This window comes from Pseudorca crassidens, chromosome 16 (genome assembly GCF_039906515.1).
Source record: "Pseudorca crassidens isolate mPseCra1 chromosome 16, mPseCra1.hap1, whole genome shotgun sequence".
Classification (NCBI taxonomy): Eukaryota; Metazoa; Chordata; class Mammalia; order Artiodactyla; family Delphinidae; genus Pseudorca; species Pseudorca crassidens.
The window spans coordinates 41,112,287-41,133,628 of record NC_090311.1 but is presented as its reverse complement, the minus strand read 5'-3'; the positions used below and the strand labels follow the sequence as shown (position 1 = coordinate 41,133,628).

At 34.2% G+C, this 21,342-nt stretch overlaps 1 protein-coding gene across 1 annotated transcript in view; it reads left to right on the top strand.

Moving 5' to 3' along the window:
- Window positions 1-21,342, top strand: part of PCDH15 (protocadherin related 15) — a 1,039,293-nt gene that overhangs the window by 845,766 nt on the left and 172,185 nt on the right. Inside the window, exons 21-22 of the mRNA XM_067710150.1 lie at window positions 13,845-14,150; window positions 16,982-17,206. Coding sequence (XP_067566251.1) covers window positions 13,845-14,150; window positions 16,982-17,206 — 531 coding nt within the window. The remainder of the gene's footprint in view (window positions 1-13,844; window positions 14,151-16,981; window positions 17,207-21,342) is intronic.

Here is a 21,342-nt window from a genome sequence, read left to right as displayed (position 1 = left end):
ATTATTTCTTTTGAAAACAGTGAATGACTGACATTGGAATGATTCTAAGTATATGTGTGTGTGTGTGTGTGTGTGTGTGTGTGTGTACATATACATATATGTATATGTATACACACACACGTGTATGTGTGATTTATTATGTTTTGATAAATGAGAAGTTTGTAATCTAATGAAAAGACAGTACAGATATTGGCTTGTGATGGAGATTGAGATGCACCTCCCAGATTCCCCTTCAAAGAAGGGCATTCTGTCTTCTGGGACTGATGTAGGAAGATACCCTTTAGCTGCCAACCAGGGTTACGTCAGTTGCAGAGAGAGAAGGGTCACACCTTTCTCAGTGTAGTCCACTGACTGATGGCCAAATGCAAAGGCCTGGTTATTTTAGCACAACTGGGAATAACTCTAACATGCAACTCTAATTCCACAGCTTCTTCCAGAATTGGCCAAGACTGTTGTTGGCCCTGGCTAGTTAGATTTTTCTCTTAATACAGTCCTGCTTCTTTTGTCTGCTTTCCACATGCATGGATCCAAAAGGTACACTTGCAACTAATTGCTGGCCCATTTTCTGCTTCATAGGGAATCCAGCGTGCAAACAAAGACCCTTATATATCACAGTATTTTCCCTCAGGTCATACAAGAATCAAAGATAGGAGGCTCATTTTTTTAAAATCTAGATTCAGTCTACAAAATAAATAAATAAAAGCAGGCAATATTTCTTTGGTTTGTTTTCTCACTCCTTAGTTTATGATATCTCAGAAAGATTAGTTCACTGGAATTCTGAAACCCAGGACTGGAAATATTCCCTATGGGTATCATAATTCACGATGTGGATATATAGCAAATACAGTCTCTTTTTCACTGTCTTATTCTTTCTATCTCAACATTTTTATGAGGAGCTCCTCTGAGCCTACAGTCTTCTCTAATGGTTTTATGATTCCGCGGTATCATACTCACCCAAGTCTGCACAGACAGATTTCTGTCAAGAGCGATCAGTCTTTATGAAAGTAGCAAGAGTAATGCTTCCTCTGGGCAAACAAAATCAAAGTCGTTCACACCTGTCATGCTGGATGGTAGCTTCAGTCTCCACTTAAAGTCTTTAGACTTTAAGTTTGAAATAAGTCAATAGCTTTCTTCTTTATAATCTGCAAAGATTCTTGATAGATTATAGAGTTTTGATTTCTCAGAGTAATACGTTTCATTTTAACTTATGATTTTTATCTATTTTTTATGCCTGTCTCCACTTCTTTTATTGACTTAATTATACTGACTAGACCACTTCTAACCATCAACATAATTCAATAGAATAAAAACCATTATTCTGAGGGAAAATTTCTGCTAGACCAATTGATATGAAAATATTATTATTGAGAATGTGCTAACAATAAAAGAATGTATGTTCAAAAGAAGTTTTTTTCCCCACTTTTTTTTTTTAAATCTCCAGTTGGGCTTATTTTCTCTCATTTAATCAGAAAAGCTTAAGAATGTTGATAAGATATCTGGGTCTTTTATAAATCTATAACTTAAAAAAATCTATGCATATCTCTAATATTAAGGTGAGCAGCAGTAGCATTTTACACCAGAATTTAAGGAAACAAACAAAAAGCACCTTGCAGAATGCCTGCGGCATAGTAATCGTTCTAAAATAGTTACCCACTGTTTACACAGTCAGTGGCACATAGAGATGTGCTCTGGAAGTATATTGGAAGGAGAGCAACTAGAAAAGGAATAGCAAGCAGAATTTAAAATTTCTGATTCAAAAGGCAGTTCTACATTTTGTACATCTTAGCTCTTTTCCCCTGCCCATGAATGCAGACCTAGGGAGTAAATATGAAAAGATAAGTTATTCCTTCCAATTAATTCCATTCCACTAATTTAAATGAATATGTTAGACAAAACCATAGAAAATGTAATCTTCTGTTACTTCAGTGCATTGTTGGCACAGGAATGAATATAAAACATACATTTCCAAGTCAACCAAGTTGGTGACACCGGGAAATGGAACATAACTAAAAATTGCAAAATTTTAAGCTTACCTCCAGGGATGATTGATGATAAAATAAAACCGAGAGTTCAGAATCTGTATCCTGCTCTACCCCAGTGAATATATCAGGGTAGGTGACTATGATAAGATAGTGGCGATATGTATAAAATGGAGAAAGTCCTTTTAATTTTATGGTTGTCATTTGGGAAACAATGTGTGCTTATATCAAGCAAAAAGCATTATTCATAGGAGATATTTTTCTCTCCTTAAATGGATATCATATTGGCCAAAGGCCTTTTCATTTCTTTTGTCTTAGATATGTATCTGATAATCTAATATTTGTATATTCTGCAGAAAATGCAATTATGGAGAATTTCTTAGAGAATCCAACCTGGCTGTCACATTTTTTCTACTTTCCAGTTATGATTTTCTTCTGCCACTGATACAAGCAAATCATTTGTGAGAGCTATAATAGCAAAAGTTCTGTGATAGCTAGAAGGGCAATACTTAGGGCATAGATCATTCTTGGCTCTTTAGAGAAATATATGGGAATGTTTATATTTAATACAAAAAATACTGGGTAAAAATAAAATTAAAACTTGAGATTAGCAGAAAGGATCATAAAGACATCAGATAAACAAATATTACATCTTTAATAAGCATAGAGGAAACTGTTTAAAGTACAAAAAAACAGAAAACAATAGTTAGTGTCAGAACTTGACAGACAAGGTAAGCACAAATATAAAAGAAAAACACCTGAACCAAGCAGATTATTACATAAAATGTCATCTATGATGATGATAGTTTTCTCTTACTTTATACTTAAAAACTGATGACTGATGACTGCAGCTCCAGAGGTGCCCTGAAATAGTTACTTTACATAATAGTTTGGACATGTATTTTGAAAGTGATGCTATTGTAATCAGTGTTGAAGGAACAATGCTTACATGAAAATGTTTATTTTTGGTATATTAGGAAGTTACAGAAGGTTTTCTTTTGACTAGAGCATTCATTCTTAACAGGGACTATCACCCCCAAAATGGAAAAAGTCAGTTTTTGAAAGGCAAAAAAAATATACTCTTTATATATATAAAACACAAACATATACATAAACAGATATGCAACAAATCTGTGGCAATAAAATTTCATAGAGGTGCAATTAGGCAGAAAAAATATCTAGAAAGCCTATTGAAGGGGGGGGTATAATGAAAAAAGTTGGAGCAACCCTGGGATAGAGTATTGAAAAATAAAACTACTGTATTTAATTCCACAAAATATTGAAGATATACTTACAACACTTGTTTTCAAACTGAACTACAAATAGATTTTCTTATAGGATTTTAGCTGACTTAAAATGAAATAAAAGAAAGCAGTAAAACAATAGCATAAGGACAAAGTTCAGGAATAAACAATTATTGATACGATTGCTCACTTAATTCTCTAAAATGGAAAACATGTGTTACATCTCATAAAAGGAAAAAATATTAGCTTTTTAAAAAGAATTATACATACTAAATGATATTTTATTTTCTTCATGTGATTGGGTATTTGGGGTAGGAAGGATATGTAACTGCATCATGGAAATAGCTTCAGATGAAATGTTTGCAGAAAACTTTTATCTGCTGCCTGTCAATGCGAAGAACAGGCATGGTGCAGATACGAACAAGCCAGCCTGCTCTTAAGAAACTCTTAATTTTGTGGGGGCTATAAAAAAAAGTAATAAGGCTTTTGGTAAAGGAGTATACAATGAGCTTAAGGAACATAGAGATAAGACTTTTAACTTAGGTGTTTCTGAGAGAAGTGACATATGGGCTGAAGAATAATCAGTTTGTGAAGTAGGGGGAGGACTTCAAGCTAGAACAAAGCAGGTATGAGACAGCATGGTTAGTTTGGCAAAATGCACTTAGATTTAAGGCCTAGAACATGTTTGTCCATAGAAAAGAGATGGGACTGAAGATGTTGGAGAAGTAAAGTAGGAAGAAGGGAGTAAAAATAAAATATAATTTTATTTTATGACTTTGCACCATCAACAAAATGATACTATACACGCCAAACCCACAATGCAAATATATCAAATGTAAAGCAATAGGAGAAAAAATGAAAATCATGGAATGAGAAATAAACAGCAGTGACAGCAAACCACTGTGATTTTGGAGTTGTTTGAAAGCTGACTGATATAATAAACTCTTTTGAATAAAACATAGAGTTTATGTCAAAGAGTTATGAGATATAAGTGCATAAGGGTAGGTTCGAAAAAGATCATGTACAACCTTGAATGTTAGAATAAAATGTAGTTTATTGTGTAACTAGAAGTAATTGCTTTGACTATTTGTCAATTCAAGCAAACTTTCATTTAAGACACCTACTGCTTCATAAAAGGCAGTCTTAATGCAACATTGATTCAGCAAATATTCACTGAACATTAATGAAGAAAAGGTATTAGAAATTCAGCTATGAGCAATGCATTTTTTTTTGTCCTCAGTTTGCAGGAAGGATAGTATAGGAGCCAAGCAGGTAAGCAGGCAATTACATTATGTTATAGAGCTAAATAAAAACAAAATGGCAGGGAATCTCAGTGGAAGGACAGCTGTCTTGACTTGGGGAAAGCATCCTAGAGAAACATCCAAGCCCTTAAAGACAGTTTAATAGAGGTTTGTTCCATGGTAGAATAGAAAGAATTTAAGAACACTAAAAAAAGACATAGCTTTGGAGAAAAATATGGGCAGCTGTCAAACCTTTTCTGTGGGGTAATACTATTTACTGAGTTCTCTGGGTAGAAGTTATCTTTTCAGATTTGGAAGGATGGCCTGCAGTAGTTATGACAAGCAAAGAAATGTTTAGTGTAAAATAGCTCTTTTACCCCTTTTAGCTCTCACTATAATGATTTTAAGAGCCTCACAATTTATGATCAGGTCATGACTTCTCATCTGTTGTCACACATTTGTTTCCCAACCCATGATAAAATTACTTTAAAATGTAACTGGAAGTTACCTTTTCTTCTACTTTCAAATGGAATACATTTTTGATTTTTAAAAATTCAACATTTTTCTCAGGCCAGACATAACGAACATTTCTCAAAATGTGACAATGTCCATAAAATCATCAGACATACTTTTTCATAGAAATTTCTCTGTAATATGTCTAATACTACCTGAATTCATGCCTCAAGGACCTTAAATCTTCATTATTGTTTCTTGTAATAACTAAAGTGCTCTTTCCTTTTTGTTACGTATCATCTGCTCGTACAAGTTTTCCTTATATTTTTATTTGTTACACTAAAACCACATATGAACAGGTTTTATGATCTTTCACATATGAATTCGTTAATTAAAACAGACACCCAAATTCTCAGAACATCTTGATAAAAACAAAGTTAATGGAACCTAATGGACTCACTATACCAGGTTAAATGTGATCGTAAGGAAAATGAAGTGTATAAATAAACCAAATAAAAATAGACTGATTTATTCTTCACAAAAATATTTTTAAGAACTTTAGGACAGAATTGAGCTTTTTAAAATAGTTTCTAAGTAGATGTTGAAAACCTCAATAACAATAAACTTACCTAATTTTTAATTGATTACTTAATATGCTCTAAGCATGCTGCTAAGTGTGTTCAATCCTCATAGTAGGTAGTGAGGTAAATACTTACTATCATCATCATTTTACAAATGAAGGATGGACACCTAGAGTGACTGACTCACCCAAGGCCATAGAGTTAGTATGGGAAAGAGCTGGTCTTTTAACCTAGAGCTTAAGCCCTTAAGGAATCTCTAATTTTTATATGGGTTTTCTAGATTCCTAGGGATTAAATATTTGAGAGTTCCAATACTTGATAAAAAAAACTATTTACTCTCATTATGTTTTTAGTGATTTGAACTCAAGTACACTTGTTACCTTCTAGCCAGTAAGTCTGTTTGCCATTGTTCAATAATGAATAGGTGTGGAGAGAGGAAACATTTACCAGCATGATGAGTCACTAAATTGCTTCTCCCATTTTACACTGATAATCACAGCCCTTGAAATAGCTCAGCTTCTTTAAAGAAATAAAGATGACAACTATTTTATGCCATTTTGAAGTTGGCAGGTAATTTTAAAAATGTACTTCTACTAGTAATGTCATTAAGGATGCACTTCCCAACTTCTCCTTCTGACCTCCCTGCTCAACACCTTTTAAGGTTCCTGCTTCAAGGTGAGAAAGGAGTGCACAGCCTCAAAAATTGCTGTGAAGGAAAAGCAAAAACTAAGGGAGCTAAGCTCCCTCTCAGCTTCACACTGGGCTAATTAGGTGCTACATGGTAGTTCACACCTTTCTAATAGCTATACTTTCTGTTTGTCCTCAAAGTTCTTTGCATAGAACTGATTTTTGTGAGAATAAACAGAAATTATTTTATATCTAAATAATCTGAATGGATATGAGTATAAAACATATTTTAAATTAGAATTAATCATTGAAAAAATAATAAGTAATTTACCCAGAGACTTCTCAACGGAAGGGGTGCTGACATCAGACTCTCCTTTGAGGTCTTATCCCAGTATATTCCACCCATAAAGACATACTTTTCAATCTCTATAGAATTTGTAACTCCCAATGTAGGTATCCCAGTAATGGGCTTTCACATTTATTGATGGGAAAGCATGGATAGTAGACCACTCTAAAAATTAACGAGGGAACAAAAGGGGTAAATATAATGTGTAAGAAATATTTTTCCCTGCTTCCTTTTCAAATGATATGCTATAAAATGGTGCTCAAGGAATAGTCAATAAATGCCCTTATACATGATCTGTTGTCTTTATTAAGTAATTATTATTTGGTTGTCTGTAATGTATTCTAACTTTGATTTTAGTGATTAAGATTTTCCAGAAGTTTTTCTAGCAAATATTCAAAGTTTTGTCCAGTGAGGTTTTTATTTGACTACAGACTATTAGCCAGTTTCCCAACAATACTCATTCACAAATAAGTAGCCACAAGTCAGGCCCCCTGGTAAGGTGTATATTACAAAATGTGTTAACCATGGACAGATGATTATAAAGTTGCAGCTATTACTGTTTTTTGCTTTGATGTAGTACAAAGGGAGAAGAGATGTGTGATTTTTCTTATTAACAATTTTAATTAACTTTTAATTGATTTCTAGAAAGAGAAATGTTTTCATTACAGCATCACACACTGAGCTCCTTGGTTAGATATTAAACATCAGTGCAAACTTCTTGACAGTATTGCTGATAATAAGGGATTTTATGTTTGGTTATCTTTTCTAACATGTACATACTCATCTATAATACTAAGTAAATGAAACTACCTTGTTTAGCCAGCCCATATCACTTAACTTACATGACCTTATTTATGTTCCTCAATTAATTAGGACACAGAAAAGGAAGCAAATAATCCTGTATTTTACAAACATTCTAGTTCCTTTGTCTCTATTAGATGTGTGTCTGAGTTACCTTAAATTTTTTAGAGCACTTTCTTATAGAATGTTAGTCTTTTATTCCATGAGCATCAAATATACCTCCTTTCATGGAAGCTAGACAGTCAGTGAATTAAGTTGTAGTTAATCAGGTCAAAACATGTGTGTGTGTGTGTGTGTGTGTGTGTGTGTGTGTGTGTGTGTGTGTGTGTGTGTACTTGACTTTCAATATTTATTTACACTTTATACTTAAGCTGACTTAAAATTACGAAACCCTATTAATAAAAATGCCCCATCTAATATTTATTTTTAGTCCCCTTGTTGAATATGTGTTTGGATATTTTCTCTCAACAGATTATCCCACTGTAAGATAAAGATTGCTGTATATTTGAAAAGTTCAATAAATGAAGAGTTATGAGATATGCTTCTATTCTCAAAGGACTTATAGCTGTGGGGGAAAGGTGTAAATAAAAAGTAATGTGGGCTTCCCTGGTGGTCCAGTGGTTAAGACTCCATGCTTCCAGTGTAGGGGGCACAGGATCCCTGGGCAGGGAAGATCCCACACGCCGTGTGGTGCAGCCAAAAAAAAAAAAGTAATGTTACAAAGCATTTGTTAAAATTCTAATTTATAAAATGATCTATCTCTAAATGCTAGACATTTTCCTAGGAGAGATTGAATTGGGGGTTGGGATTTGAAGACTGGATGAAGGATTGGAATTTCAGAGGTGAATAAGGAATCATCAATGCAAGCCTTGAAGAAAATGTCAAAAAGTGTATGCTGAGTCCTAAGGAAATGAAGAAAATTGATTAGACTTGAGCAGAGTGTTTATACAGGACAGTGAATAGTAAGAGAATGCTGAAAATGTAGGTTGGAATTAATTCATGCATAGGAGTTTGGACTTCTGTCTATAGTTCATTTGAAAGGATTTCTGTTACTCAGGGTTTTTAAATCTGGTGCATACATTACTCCCCTTGAGAACTTTGCCTTGCTCATTAAAATATTAATGACACTTGAAAAGTTCTGAAGTAATGAAAACTTTTAAATTTTCTTTAATCCCAATTTCCCAAATTTATTTATTTGAACAGAGACCTCCCCTTCTCTCTCCGTCTCCCCTCACTTTTTCCTGGCATCATAAGAGACGTTAATTAACATTCCATGAAATGTAGCACCTAAAGTTAGTTTATCAAAACCATGACTAAAATTCAGTGTTTACTTCTCCCTCCATGGCCTTTTTTATCAATTTAAGCCATTGTTAAAAAAAAAATTCTCATTGGACCTTTTGAAAGCATATATTTTTCTGATTATCTTTTCTCTGCCATTTATTATTTTACTGTAGACTCTGTTAAGGACCCTGACATGTTTGAGAGTAGGCACCATTGATTCTATTAACTTAAGGTAGTTAGTTTCAAGTGATGGGTCATGGGGAACAAAAAGTATCAAGTGGATGTATTGTGTGAAAATATCATGGACAGATTATTAAAAGAAGGCCTTATTCCCAGTGTTGCTCATTGAATTATAACAGTATTTTAAAAAATGTATGTCCCTCAAGATATTAGTAAATATTTTGCTAAACAAACAACAATGAAAAAGAGTCTATGACTAGATTTGTTTGGAAACTGTGGTATAAACACCCCTGGGGTTTGGGACTCTCAGTAACTAACATCCTATACCTTGCCCAGGTTCCAACCAATTCAGTGAGAGACATGAAATTCTGGCAAATAGGTGAAGCTGATATTGAAAGGAAGGAGGTTTAGTAATGAGAACCAAATGGGTTGGTAAATGCTACCCCATGATTAAACTTACCTACACAGCCTCAGGCAGAACTGAAATTGTAGGTCTTATTCATAGGGAAAGAGCTCATATAGCAAAACCAGCAAATCATTTGACATCCTTATAAACATCAGATGTTAAAGGGGGCAGTGTGTTTACCCAATTCTTTCCATCAAATTCACCACTCATGAGTGAGGGAGGGAGCAGAGAGAGCAGTTTTCTTGCTAAAATGTCCTTCCTCTTGGCAAGTTGAAGCCTGGAGAGGGGAAGTTTCCATTCAACAATCCTCAGTGAAAGAGGATCTTTTAATGCAACACTTCTCTGAGCTACTGTGTACTGGGAAGTTCACAAGGGAAAACATGATTAGTGCAGCAATTTGGGAAATACCAACATGATGCAAGCACTGTAGGTGGTTCATTCTGAAATTAAGTTTGTTTTTATATCTTAAAGTCCTGTTAGAGCAAGTTTCCTTTAACAATCCTCTAGCCCAGTAGTTTGCAAACATGGGTTATGTGAGGTCTTTTCCAAGTCATTTGTTACTGATGTAGGTACTACATTTGCATTGTTCTAATACTAGTTACTGGCTTATATCATCTATAACAATGCTGATTCACTTAAATTTTTATATATTTTATTCAGTGGAACAGAATAATGGCTTTGCAACTAGATTACAGAGAATTATGCAACAGCTATCTTCTTATTCTTGTTATAATTGATGATCTGTGCCATGTCTGTGAATTTCATCTCAGACATGTATAATGGTAGCAAAAGAGATTCAAAACTGCTGTTCCACTTCACATCTTTTATTTTATAGTTGAGATACCTGAGACCTAGAGGGAACAAGTGACATACCAAAGTTAATGATATCAAAAAATATATATAGTGGAAACACTGAAACTAAACAGCACTTCTATAAGGTAGCAATTTCTTTTTATATATCAAGGTCATTCGCTATCTTAACCTACATAGTCCCTGTTTGTCACTCTACAAAACATTAAAAATGCAAAGATATTTACTTATTATCATACTCTTATCTAGGTCATAACAGAATACTACTTTTTACTTTATAAAAATGATATTTTTCCGTATAGACCTGGATTCAGTAGTTCCGCCAAGATGATCACAGTCTTCCCACTTGTAAGAAGGGAGACAAGTGTTAAACAATCACATTAATAAATCTATAATTTAAATCTAGTAAAAGTGATATAAATTATACGTATATGGAGTTCTTGCCATGTATAACAGAAGGGTCTCATTTACATTTCAGGAGTGATTTGAGGAATCATTTGAGGAAGTGATGTTTAAATGGACATTTGAAAGATGAATGGGTTTTAGCCTAGCGAATAATAGTGGAAGCCCTTTAGGCAGAGGCTTTGGAGAAATTTGGAGGTTGGAGAGATTTGCATTATTCCAGAACACAGTGAAAGTAATATTTAGTAGGAGAACTCTTGGTTATGGTAAACATTTGAATGGTGCTGAAGGCAGTGGAAATCACTGGAGGATATTAAGAGGAATGATGTCATTTATCTATTATAAAAGATCTCTCTGAAAGGAAATAACTGAAAAGAAAATAAACACATAATCTAGCAATCTAAGCCACAGTTGGTGGTGGCTTGGGCCAAGGTGGTTAGGATTGAGATATTGCATACATTGGAAACAATGTATTATAAATGGAATAGGGATTTTTCTGTAAATGCCATATCTTGGACCTTGTTACCTAATATACCAATGTATCTCACAGCTTGGAGCTGAGCCTCATACATAGTATTAAATAAGCTTTTCTGAAATTATTGAATAAATAAATAAGCTTTTCTGAAATTACTGAATTTCAGAAAAGCTTTAAAATAAGCTTTTCTGAAATTATTGAATAAATAAATAATTGAGAAGGTAGAAGAAGTAGATCTCAGGAACATCTTCTTTATTTCTTATGTAATCTGTTGGTCAGTGGAAGAACCATTTAGTGAAGTAGGGGAATTGGAGATGACAAAGATTTGGACATAGAAATAATCAAAAGTTAATTAGAAACATGTTAAGCTTCTCATTCTATGGTAGACAGAATTATGATCCTCCAGCTACATCCCATGTGTGAATATGTTACCTTACATAACAAAATTAACTTTGTAGATGTGATAAGGTTAAAAACCTTGAAATGGGAGGATTACCCTGGATTGTCCAGCCGGGCCCATTGTAGCCATCTAAGCCCTTAATAGTGGAAGAGGATGATAGAAGAGTGGATCAGAGAGATGAGATAGAAGAAGGAGAGATTCAAAAAATGTGAGAGGGACTTGACCCACCATTGCTAGCTTTGAAGATGGAAGAAGTGTGCTATGAGCCAAGAGAAAAGGTATGTGGGTGGCCATTAGAAGTTGGGAATTGTCCTTACATGACAAGTAAAAAGGGAGTGGGGATCTCAATCCTACAACTTCAAGGAACTGTATTCTGTCAATAACTGGAATGAGCAAAGAAATGGATCTTTTCCTACAGCCTCCAGAAAGGAATACAGACCTATGCATACCTTGGTTTTAGCCAGGTGAGACCGATGTTGAACTTCTGATTTATAGAACTATAAAATAATAAACTCGCAATGTGTAAACAACTAAATTTGTGGTAATTTGTTATGGCAACAATAGAAAACTCATATAATACGCATAAAGTGTCCTAGTAGAGATATTAGTTAAGTAGCTGGACATACATAGTACAATACATACCTAACATCCCCCTCCACCCCACACATATACATACACAGCCATATTAATCAAATTAAATCATTCTATCATAATAAATCTTCCAATATGGGGATAAATAAGAATATATCTTGAGCAAGAATCATTTAAATTATGGATTACATAAAAATACCCACAGACAGAAAATGTCCCTGAAACTTTTAAGAGTGTTGGTTTAATGAAATAGAACGTACTTACATTATTGGTTTGTATTTTTCTATTTACTTGAGCAGTGATTTAAGACAAAAAATAACACTTTTTGTTTGATTGGTTGTTTTTTTTTGTAAGGGATGTGGCAGTATTGTTGTTTGTTTTTTCCACTAAGATGACCAGCTTGACTAATATGTCAATAATCTGTAAGACAAATTCTAGGAAAAATGTAAAAGTAGAAGAAAATATGTCTATGGAAACTCTTCAACTCTTTTACAGTATTTTTGTCCTCTTCAGACATTCCCGCAATTACTCTTCTATCTTTTCTCAGGCTTAAAACTCCAGAGGTAATGCCCTCCCAGGGGCATTTGTGTTTTGATGAATAAAAGGGACAAATCCTGCTGGAATGTCTGGCATTATGACAGTCAGAAGGAGTGCAGTTATGGACATCTTGGGCTTTATCGTTTCAAACAAGGCACAAGTGTTCAGCAAACCCACCCCACATGCTTCCCCAGTGTTTGTAAAGGTGGATATACATCTGCTCGTGTGCTGTTCAAAATACATTATATTGCATCCCAGGCTTTGTAGATATTAAGTGATTATTGTGTCCCTGGCTCATAATGCAGCCAAGTGTCTTGTTTTCCTTCCTTTCCCTAGTGAAGTTTGGGGCATAATTATGTAATATTTTATAGATGCTAAGATTCATTCCAATTTCTTTGAGAAACAATAACATAGAACTGTTTAGCACAAAATGTACTGTATTTGATAATGAAATATCATAATTTATATTCCAATTAATTGATTTTTAGATTATTTTAATTCTCATAACACTAATTCTCGTAACACTCCATCAGAAGAATAGTCACTCAAAATTTACCCATTTTATTTGATGCAAAGTGATTTAATATTACATAAAATTTTCAGTTACAATAGGTTTATTATAGCATCAACAATTCTGTTATCATTTGGAGATTGTATTCTAATATTAAAGAAGAGCCCTTTGCAGTTGCTTTACAGTTACTATACTTTCACTTCTATTTGGGTTTTGGAACATGTTTAGTTTTAAATCTCAGTTCCTTGCATTAATTTATTCTAACATTCATTAATTCCACAAATATTTATTTATTAAGTAGTTTTATATGCAAGACATTATACTAAGAACTGGGGCACTGAGGTATTTATTTCTTGTGTAACCCTAAGCAAGATAATTAAAGTACATAAGCCACAGCTTTCTTATTTGTAGAATGGGACCAATGATATTTATTCATAAGAATATCAGGCAGATTAAATGCAGTTATATATATATGGTGCTTATACACACACACACACACACACACACACACACATATATATATATATATATACACACACACATATAGTGCTTGAATTTAAAAAGCTGTAAAATCTTAAGTTGTCAGTTATGTTTAATTAAAACCTAAATGTTTTTTTAAATTTTAGAATTCAAAATCTATTAAAGAAATGATAATACAGGAAAAATTCAGTATTTTTGAAATGTGAATTTTCTGTCATAATATAATATTGTTATTTCTACTGGTATCAAATTATGTTATGTTCATTTTGAATGAAGAACATCAATTAAACTATAGTATATTTCTTTTCATGTTCTAGACTTTTGTACTACATTGTCATTATCTTTTAAATTTTCTCCCTAGAGAAAAAAAATATTTGCTTAGAAATATGCCATAATTCTTTAACTATCCCCTTCTGGCAGGGCAACGTAACAAAATGTAATGTGAAAAAATCATAACAAAGAGTACTATGTGAATTCCTTTGTTTTTAATTTTATTTAGGCAACAGACGCTGATGCTGGAATAAATGGCCAAGTACACTACAGTTTGGGTAACTTCAATAATCTTTTTCATATCACATCCAATGGGAGCATTTACACATCAGTGAAGCTTAACAGAGAAGTCAGGGACTACTATGAACTTGTTGTTGTGGCAACTGATGGAGCGGTACACCCTCGTTATTCAACTCTAACAGTGGCCATCAGGGTTTTGGATATTGATGATAATAGTCCTGTGTTCACCAATTCAACATATACTGTCGTCGTTGAAGAGAATCTGCCAGCCGGGACCAGTTTCCTTCAAGTAGAGGTGTGTGGAAGAAGCAATTATTTCATGAATTCTGTATAAGATTTGACATTCATGTTAGGGCTGCCAGACTTAGTAAATTTAAAAGAAAAAAAAAAAGCATATGCAGTTAAATTTCAATTTCAGATAAGCGAGTAAATTTGAATATAAGCATTCAAATATTACAAATATTACTCAAATATTACATATTGTGCTTTATCTAACAACCCTATTTTAGACATATACCAAAATTTAAAGGGAGAAAAGTTGCCTTTGTGAGAAATTGAATAACACTTCTTAACAGATTTCTTTTTAATTTACAAAAGTAATGCTAAATGTTTATTGCAACAGTTGACAATACGAGACTATTTAAAAAAAAACTTAATAGACTCTCACCTTGTACCTCCAAAGTTACTCGGTATTAAATTTTATGTGTATTCTGTTACATTTAGTTTTGTGCTCACACAAATATCAAATAACTATTTACATATATATATATAAATACACATGTATGCAAGTGTGTACATATATATATACATTCATACGCATATATACATGTACAGAATTGCCTCATATTTTACAGAAATGGGATATTGCTGTACCTATTATTTTGTAATATCTTTTTCACTTTCCGTACACAACTGGCATCCTTCCAGAAGTCTAACTCTCCTTTTTATTAGTTCTTCATAGCTAAGCCTCTTTTTTTCAGTCCTCAAATAAATTATTACCAGAAACTCTGGACATTCTGATTCAGTAGGTTAGATTGGCCTAGAGATCTGCATTTTAAGCACAACCTCTTTAATTCTGACATAGGTGGTCTATGAAGTGTATTTTGTAAGAAAAAAATATAGTCCTTTCTCAACCTGCAGTCTACAACTTGAATTTTGTTAGCATGCATTTCAAGAACTTGTGTTTCTTCCATAATTCAACTCAATATGTGTTTACTTAGCAAACATTAATACATCTAAAAAAGGCAGATGCTGGCCAAGGAGAGGGCCATTCTTTCTCCATTTATTCTTCTATCCATCTGTTCATTCACTCATTCCTTTATTCAATAAGCATATTTTCAGTGCTTACTGCATGCCAAGTCCTCTGCTAGACTCTGGGGATTCAAACATGAACAAGACAGGTTTCCTGCCTTCATTGAATTTTCAGTCTGGTGTAGCAAACAGACAAGTAACTGGTAATTAATATAGAGGTCCTCAATGCAAGGAACCTGGGAGATCACAGGTGGGGCTCTTTAACCTAATCTTGAGAACAAAGAGAATGTTTCCTGGAGAAAGTTTATTTCTAAATTTTGAACTGAGGGGCAAATAAGAGGCATTCAAGGGGGAAGAAAGAATATTCAAGGCAGTGGAAGAACCTGCTCAAAATCCTGGAGGAGAGAAGAGTGAGGAGCTAAAGGGCTGGAAAATATATGTGTCCTTCTCACCATGTTAGGGAGATTGGAGTTGATCCAAAATGAAATGGAAAACAAGAAGAATTTTTAGGCAGGAAGGTGACATCATAAAATCTGTGCTTTAACAGTATCTTTCCCATTGTGATGTTGATAACTGTTTGGAGGGGGCCAAGACTGAGATTCACAAAGATGCTTGCTTTACTGCATGCATTTTTTAACACACCCTGACCTTCCCCACTCTGTCCTTGCTCCATTCCATTTCCTCTGCCAGAGTTGCCTTTGCCAGTCTCTACTACTGAATGAAAGAGTCATCTATAAGACTTCCTATTGAAACCTGTTTTCTCAGCTGTTTTTTGTTTCGCTTTAATGTTTCGCTTTAATGATTTTATTTTTGGAAATGGGAATTAAAAAAATTTTATTAGAGTATAGTTGATTTACAATGTTCTGTTAGATTCTGGTGTACGGCAAAGAGAATCAGTTATACATATACATATATCCACTCTTTTTTAGATTCTTTTCCCATAAAGGCCATTACAGAGTATTGAGTAGAGACCTGTGCTGTACAGTAGGTCCTTATTAGTTATCTATTTTATATATAGTAGTGTGTATATGTCAATCCCAATCTCCCAATCTATCCCTCCCCAACCTTTCCCCCTGGTAACCATAAGTTTGTTTTCTACATCTGTGACTCTATTTCTGTTTTGTAAATAAGTTCATTTGTACCATTTTTTTAGATTCCACATATAAGTGATATCATATGATACTTGTCTTTCTCTCTCTGATTTACTTTATTCAGTATGACAATCTCTAGGTCCATCCATGTATCCCTTTTATTTTGGTATTTCTGTCTTATTTCTTCTTTGAGACAGTAATCTGGAGGGTAGGTATCTTGTTTGTATTCATCTTGTGCATCTCTATAGCACCTTGTGCACACTCAATAAGTATTAGTTAAAAGAAGGGAGGTATAATAGAGTGATCTCTAGAAATGTATTATAGGATCTTTGTGAGAAGATACATTTACGTTTTCATATAGCCCTTTAATAACCTGTTATGTTTATGGAAAGCACACACTAATACTTATTTTTATTTAAGGTATTATTTTTCATGGTTATACAATCGTTAGGAAATAATAAGCAATCATTTATGACAATATTTATTTCTTTACTGTGGTATGATCCTTTTAATTAGTGATTTTTTCAAATAAAATAGATACAGTAACAAGATCAACAATGACAAAACCTCATGGGTCTCTGTCTCTGACTTGTTCTCTTTCTTTCTCTCCCTCTCCCTCTATCTGGTAAATTACTTTAAAAAATGTTTCTCTCTGAAACATGCCTTTTGATCATCATTCATTTCATGCTGTTCTAGGTACTGACACATGACTTCCATCAGTCCTGCATTTCTTTATTTTGGCAATGACAGTGATATAACCATTCTTCTTCTTAATTTGTTACAGGCCACAGATGCTGACCTCGGAGCTAATGTATCTTATCGGATAAGAAGTCCGGAAGTGAAGCACATTTTTGCACTACATCCATTTACAGGAGAACTCTCCCTTTTAAGGAGTTTGGACTATGAGGCATTTCCAGACCAGGAAGCAAGTATCACTTTTCTAGTGGAGGCCTTTGATATTTATGGAACAATGCCACCTGGTATTGCTACTGTCACAGTGATAGTAAAGGTAAGGAATATAGATGACTTCTGGTTGCCTACTTTGTACTCTCTACATGTAGTTCCTGTTTTTGTTTTTTTTTTAAATCCACACTATAGTATAATATCTGGGGGCAGGATTCATAATTATATGTGGTACCAGAGCCAGAACATAAAATTTTGAATGTACAGTATTTACAAAGACTTGAGAAATTACTATATTATTTAACTTATAAAAAATAAATTAGAAAGAACCACTAAATAAGAGTTCAAACACTGTGTCTCCCTGGGTCCACCATTAGCTCTGTGACTTCAATCAAGTCATAATTTCTCTAGACTACACTTTAGTCCAAATTCCACAGCACCAGGGATAATAACTTCGTCCAAATCCTTCAACTTAAAAAAATACAAATTAAAAAAAAACATAAGAGGATTCTGAAAGTTTAAGAGTTCTAAGCCCCCAAGAACTAGTTAGTTTAGTTTAGTTGGAACTCAAGATTCTGGAATGAAACAAGCTTTGGAATCAGTTGGAATTGGGGTTAATTTCTTGCTCAACCATTTTCAAGTTCTGTGACCTTGGGGACTCTCTCAGCCTCTCTAGATTTGCCTTCTAGCTTAATAAAATACCCTGCACCAGTTGATTGCCTAGAAAAGCATGTCGTCTTCCACCTTTAGGGTTTCTTGTGGTTGTTAAGCTGTGTATTTAAAAGAAGACATGAGGAAAGATTCATCAGTTCTCACATGTTAGTGTATATAAAGGTCGTCTGAGCTGCATACCAAACTTTCAGATCCCTCTGCTCCTTCCCAAAGGGGCACCTTTCTCACAGGAGCATCTGAGACATCAGTATATTAGAAAAGTACACAGATGATTCTTACACAGGTTGTGTGAGTATCAGATGTTGAAAAATATACTTCAGTTACAAATATACACATACAGATGATCCTCGAGCTCCTTTATTAAAGGTGTTTAGTACTAAAAAATGACTTCAGATGACCTTTATTTCTTTGGTGACATAAAAGTGCTTTCATAAACATGTTTTGTATGACTTTTGGTCAGGGGAAGAAAGTACAAATTTGAAACTACCCTCTTAACATGTTTTCTCTGGTACCCGACTGGAGTTTGAATGGTTAAAAAGACAGAGCTAGTCAGAAAGAAACAGATTCACACAGAGTGAGAGCAAAAGAGTGAGAGAGGAGAGAAGGAAAACGAAAAAGGGAGAGTGACAAGGATACAGAAGATCTATATGATAAATGAAGACTTTACAAGGAAGCTTATAGAAAGTTTCAATAAGTCCATGAATGAAATACATGAATAAGATTAATTGGGTAAGCAATTTAAGTTCACTTTAATATAGATATTTTAATTCATATTGTGTTCACAAATGTATATGTTCTACAAAAAATATATGATTTATGATTATGACTCAGATTTTGCCAGGTAACCACTGAGACCAGGTTTCCATGTTAAAAAAATAAAATCTATGAAATTAGACAGAAGAAAACATGGAAGTATGTGTAAATTTTGAATTAATATTTAGTTATAGATGGTAGAACTGCAATACAAATTTGGCAACCACACATTGGTCTGCTATACAGAGGGACTATTTGTACTTCTTGCAGTCACCTTACATCACTAGAAATGTATCCTAACTGAATGGGATCAAGTTATTTGACTCACCAGTTTTGTTAGGTTGTCTGATTCTGGAGATCATTCAGAAAACCATAGGAACCTATGTTCATTTAAAGTTTGCCGCTTGAGATGCCTAGAATTACAATCTGTAATGTGTTTGAGGTAAATTGTTTAGCAGAATTCACCTATGATAAATTACTCAGGACTTTACAGCATCTGGTTCTAGTTGGCTACCTAAAGCATGTGGAAAGTTCTGGGAATGACTTCAGTTCTTGAAAGCAGCTTTCCATAGAGGGCTGTATGTACACAGGTTATAAGGCACAGAAGGTCATAGGCAGCTTTTGTACAATGTTCATTCTTAAAGGGCACTGCCAGGTATAAATGATGGTACAAGAAATCATCACTTTTGTTGCATTTTTGTTTGATTGTTTACCTGATAAATAAGGTATGCAGTTGGTTTTCTTAGACAATAAAATATTGATATGAAAACATAGAAGATTGTTAAAGATTTCACCAGTATATGATTAGCATAACTATGTTTATCATATAGGTAAATGCTCTAATGCTCTTGACTGTAAGATCTTTGAGTGTGGATTTTCTTGTGTGTTTTGCTGTTGTTGTTAAGATAATCCTGCAGTCAGGGTGGGATGTGGGGATTATTCCATTGCCTTTACTTTACAGTTGAATTAGGCTTATCTGCTGGTACACACATGATGTCACTTCTTCCCTGGAGTCCTGCTGTCTTCTCTAAACTATTGGGTTGGCCAAAAAGTTCCTTCAGTTTTTAAGGAAAAATAAAAGACACATTTTTCATTTTCACCAAGAACTTTATTGAACAATGTGTTCACCGTTTTACTCCGCTACCTTCTGCCATTTTTCAGGCAACTTCATAATTCCATCTTCGCAAAACATTTTATCTTTTTGATCAAAGAACTGTTCCAGGTGCCTTTTACAGGCTTCCAGGGAATTGAAATTTTTTCCATTAAGAGAATTTTTTAAATACCAAAATAAATTGAAATCTGTAGGTGCAACGTCTGGTGAATTAGGGCGGATGAATCACAACTTCCCAGCCAAGCTGTAACAGTTTTTGCCTGGTCATCAAAGAAACATGTGGTCTTGCATTACCTGATGGTAACAGGTGTTGCTTTCAATTGGTCTCACTGGGAGCAGCACTTGTTGGAATTAATTGTTTGGTTTTCCAGAAGGAGCTCATAATAGATGACTCCCTTCCAATCCCACCGTATACACAACCTCACCTTCTTTGGATGAAAATGAGCCTTTGGTGTGGTTGGTGGTGGTTCATGTCACTTGCCCCATGATCTCTTCCGTTCCACATTATTGTACAGTAGCGCCTTTTCATCGCCCATCACAATTTGTTTAAAAAACAGAACATTTTTGTTACGTTTAAGAAGCGAATCCTATGCGGAAATATGGTCAAGAAGGTTTTTTCTCTTATGTGGAACCCAAACATCAAAGTGATCAACATAACCAAGCTGGTGTAAATGATTTTCCAACACTTGATTTGGATATTTTGAGTATGTCGGCTGTCCTGCGTGGTATAACGTTGATTGTTTTCAATTAATGCCTCAATTTGATTGCTGTCTACTTCAACTGGTCTACCTGACCGTGGAGCATCGTCCAGTGAGAAATCTCCAGCACGAAACTTCACAGACCACTTTTGACATGTTTGATCGGTCACAGAACCTTCTCCATACACTGCACAAATCTCTTTTTTTTGCGTTTCAGTTGCATTTTTATCTTTCTTGAAATAATAAAGCATAACATGCCAAAAATGTTGCTTTTTTCTTCCATCTTCAATATTACAATGGCTACACAAAAATTCAACAGTTTTGATGTTTTTTTTTTTAAACGCACGCTGATATGGCAGCTGTCACAATACATTCTAACAATTTTTTCGAATGAAGTTAGCTACTAGAGTCACCTTATGGAAAAAACTGAACGAACTTTTTGGCCAACCCCAATACATTGGAAAGGGGAACACAAGTCCTTTCCATTCTCAGATGCCCTAAAGCTATCTGGAGTATTTTATTAGGGTCTGCATTCCTTCTTTCTCTGGGGTCCACAATGGTTCTGTATCTACTCCTTCCATTTTGTGTTTCTCTATCCTAAGAATTTTATCTGTTTCAGGGAGTTGTAAATGTATCATTTCAGGGACTTAAAATTTTATTCAGCATTAAGTTCTCTTTGGGAATAGCAATGTGAACTATCAAAATCTTTTCTGGGGTAAGCTGCTTTTCTATTTATGTCTCTCTTTCCTGAGACATTGATTTTCAGTGCTCTAGTAGTCTAGGGAAGGATCCAGGAACAATACAGAATCATCGAGGGCCTGAGGGGCTTCAATGCATATTTAGAAATATTATTTTGCCACAGTATTATGATATGACATTTAGAAATTTAGAAATCTGCTTACAAAAATTTTAGGAACATGATAATATTGGTGGTTATGAAGATGCCATGATAGGTAAAGACATGAAAAAGACTAAAAGATGAGACTGACCTAAATGAACTAAATGAGC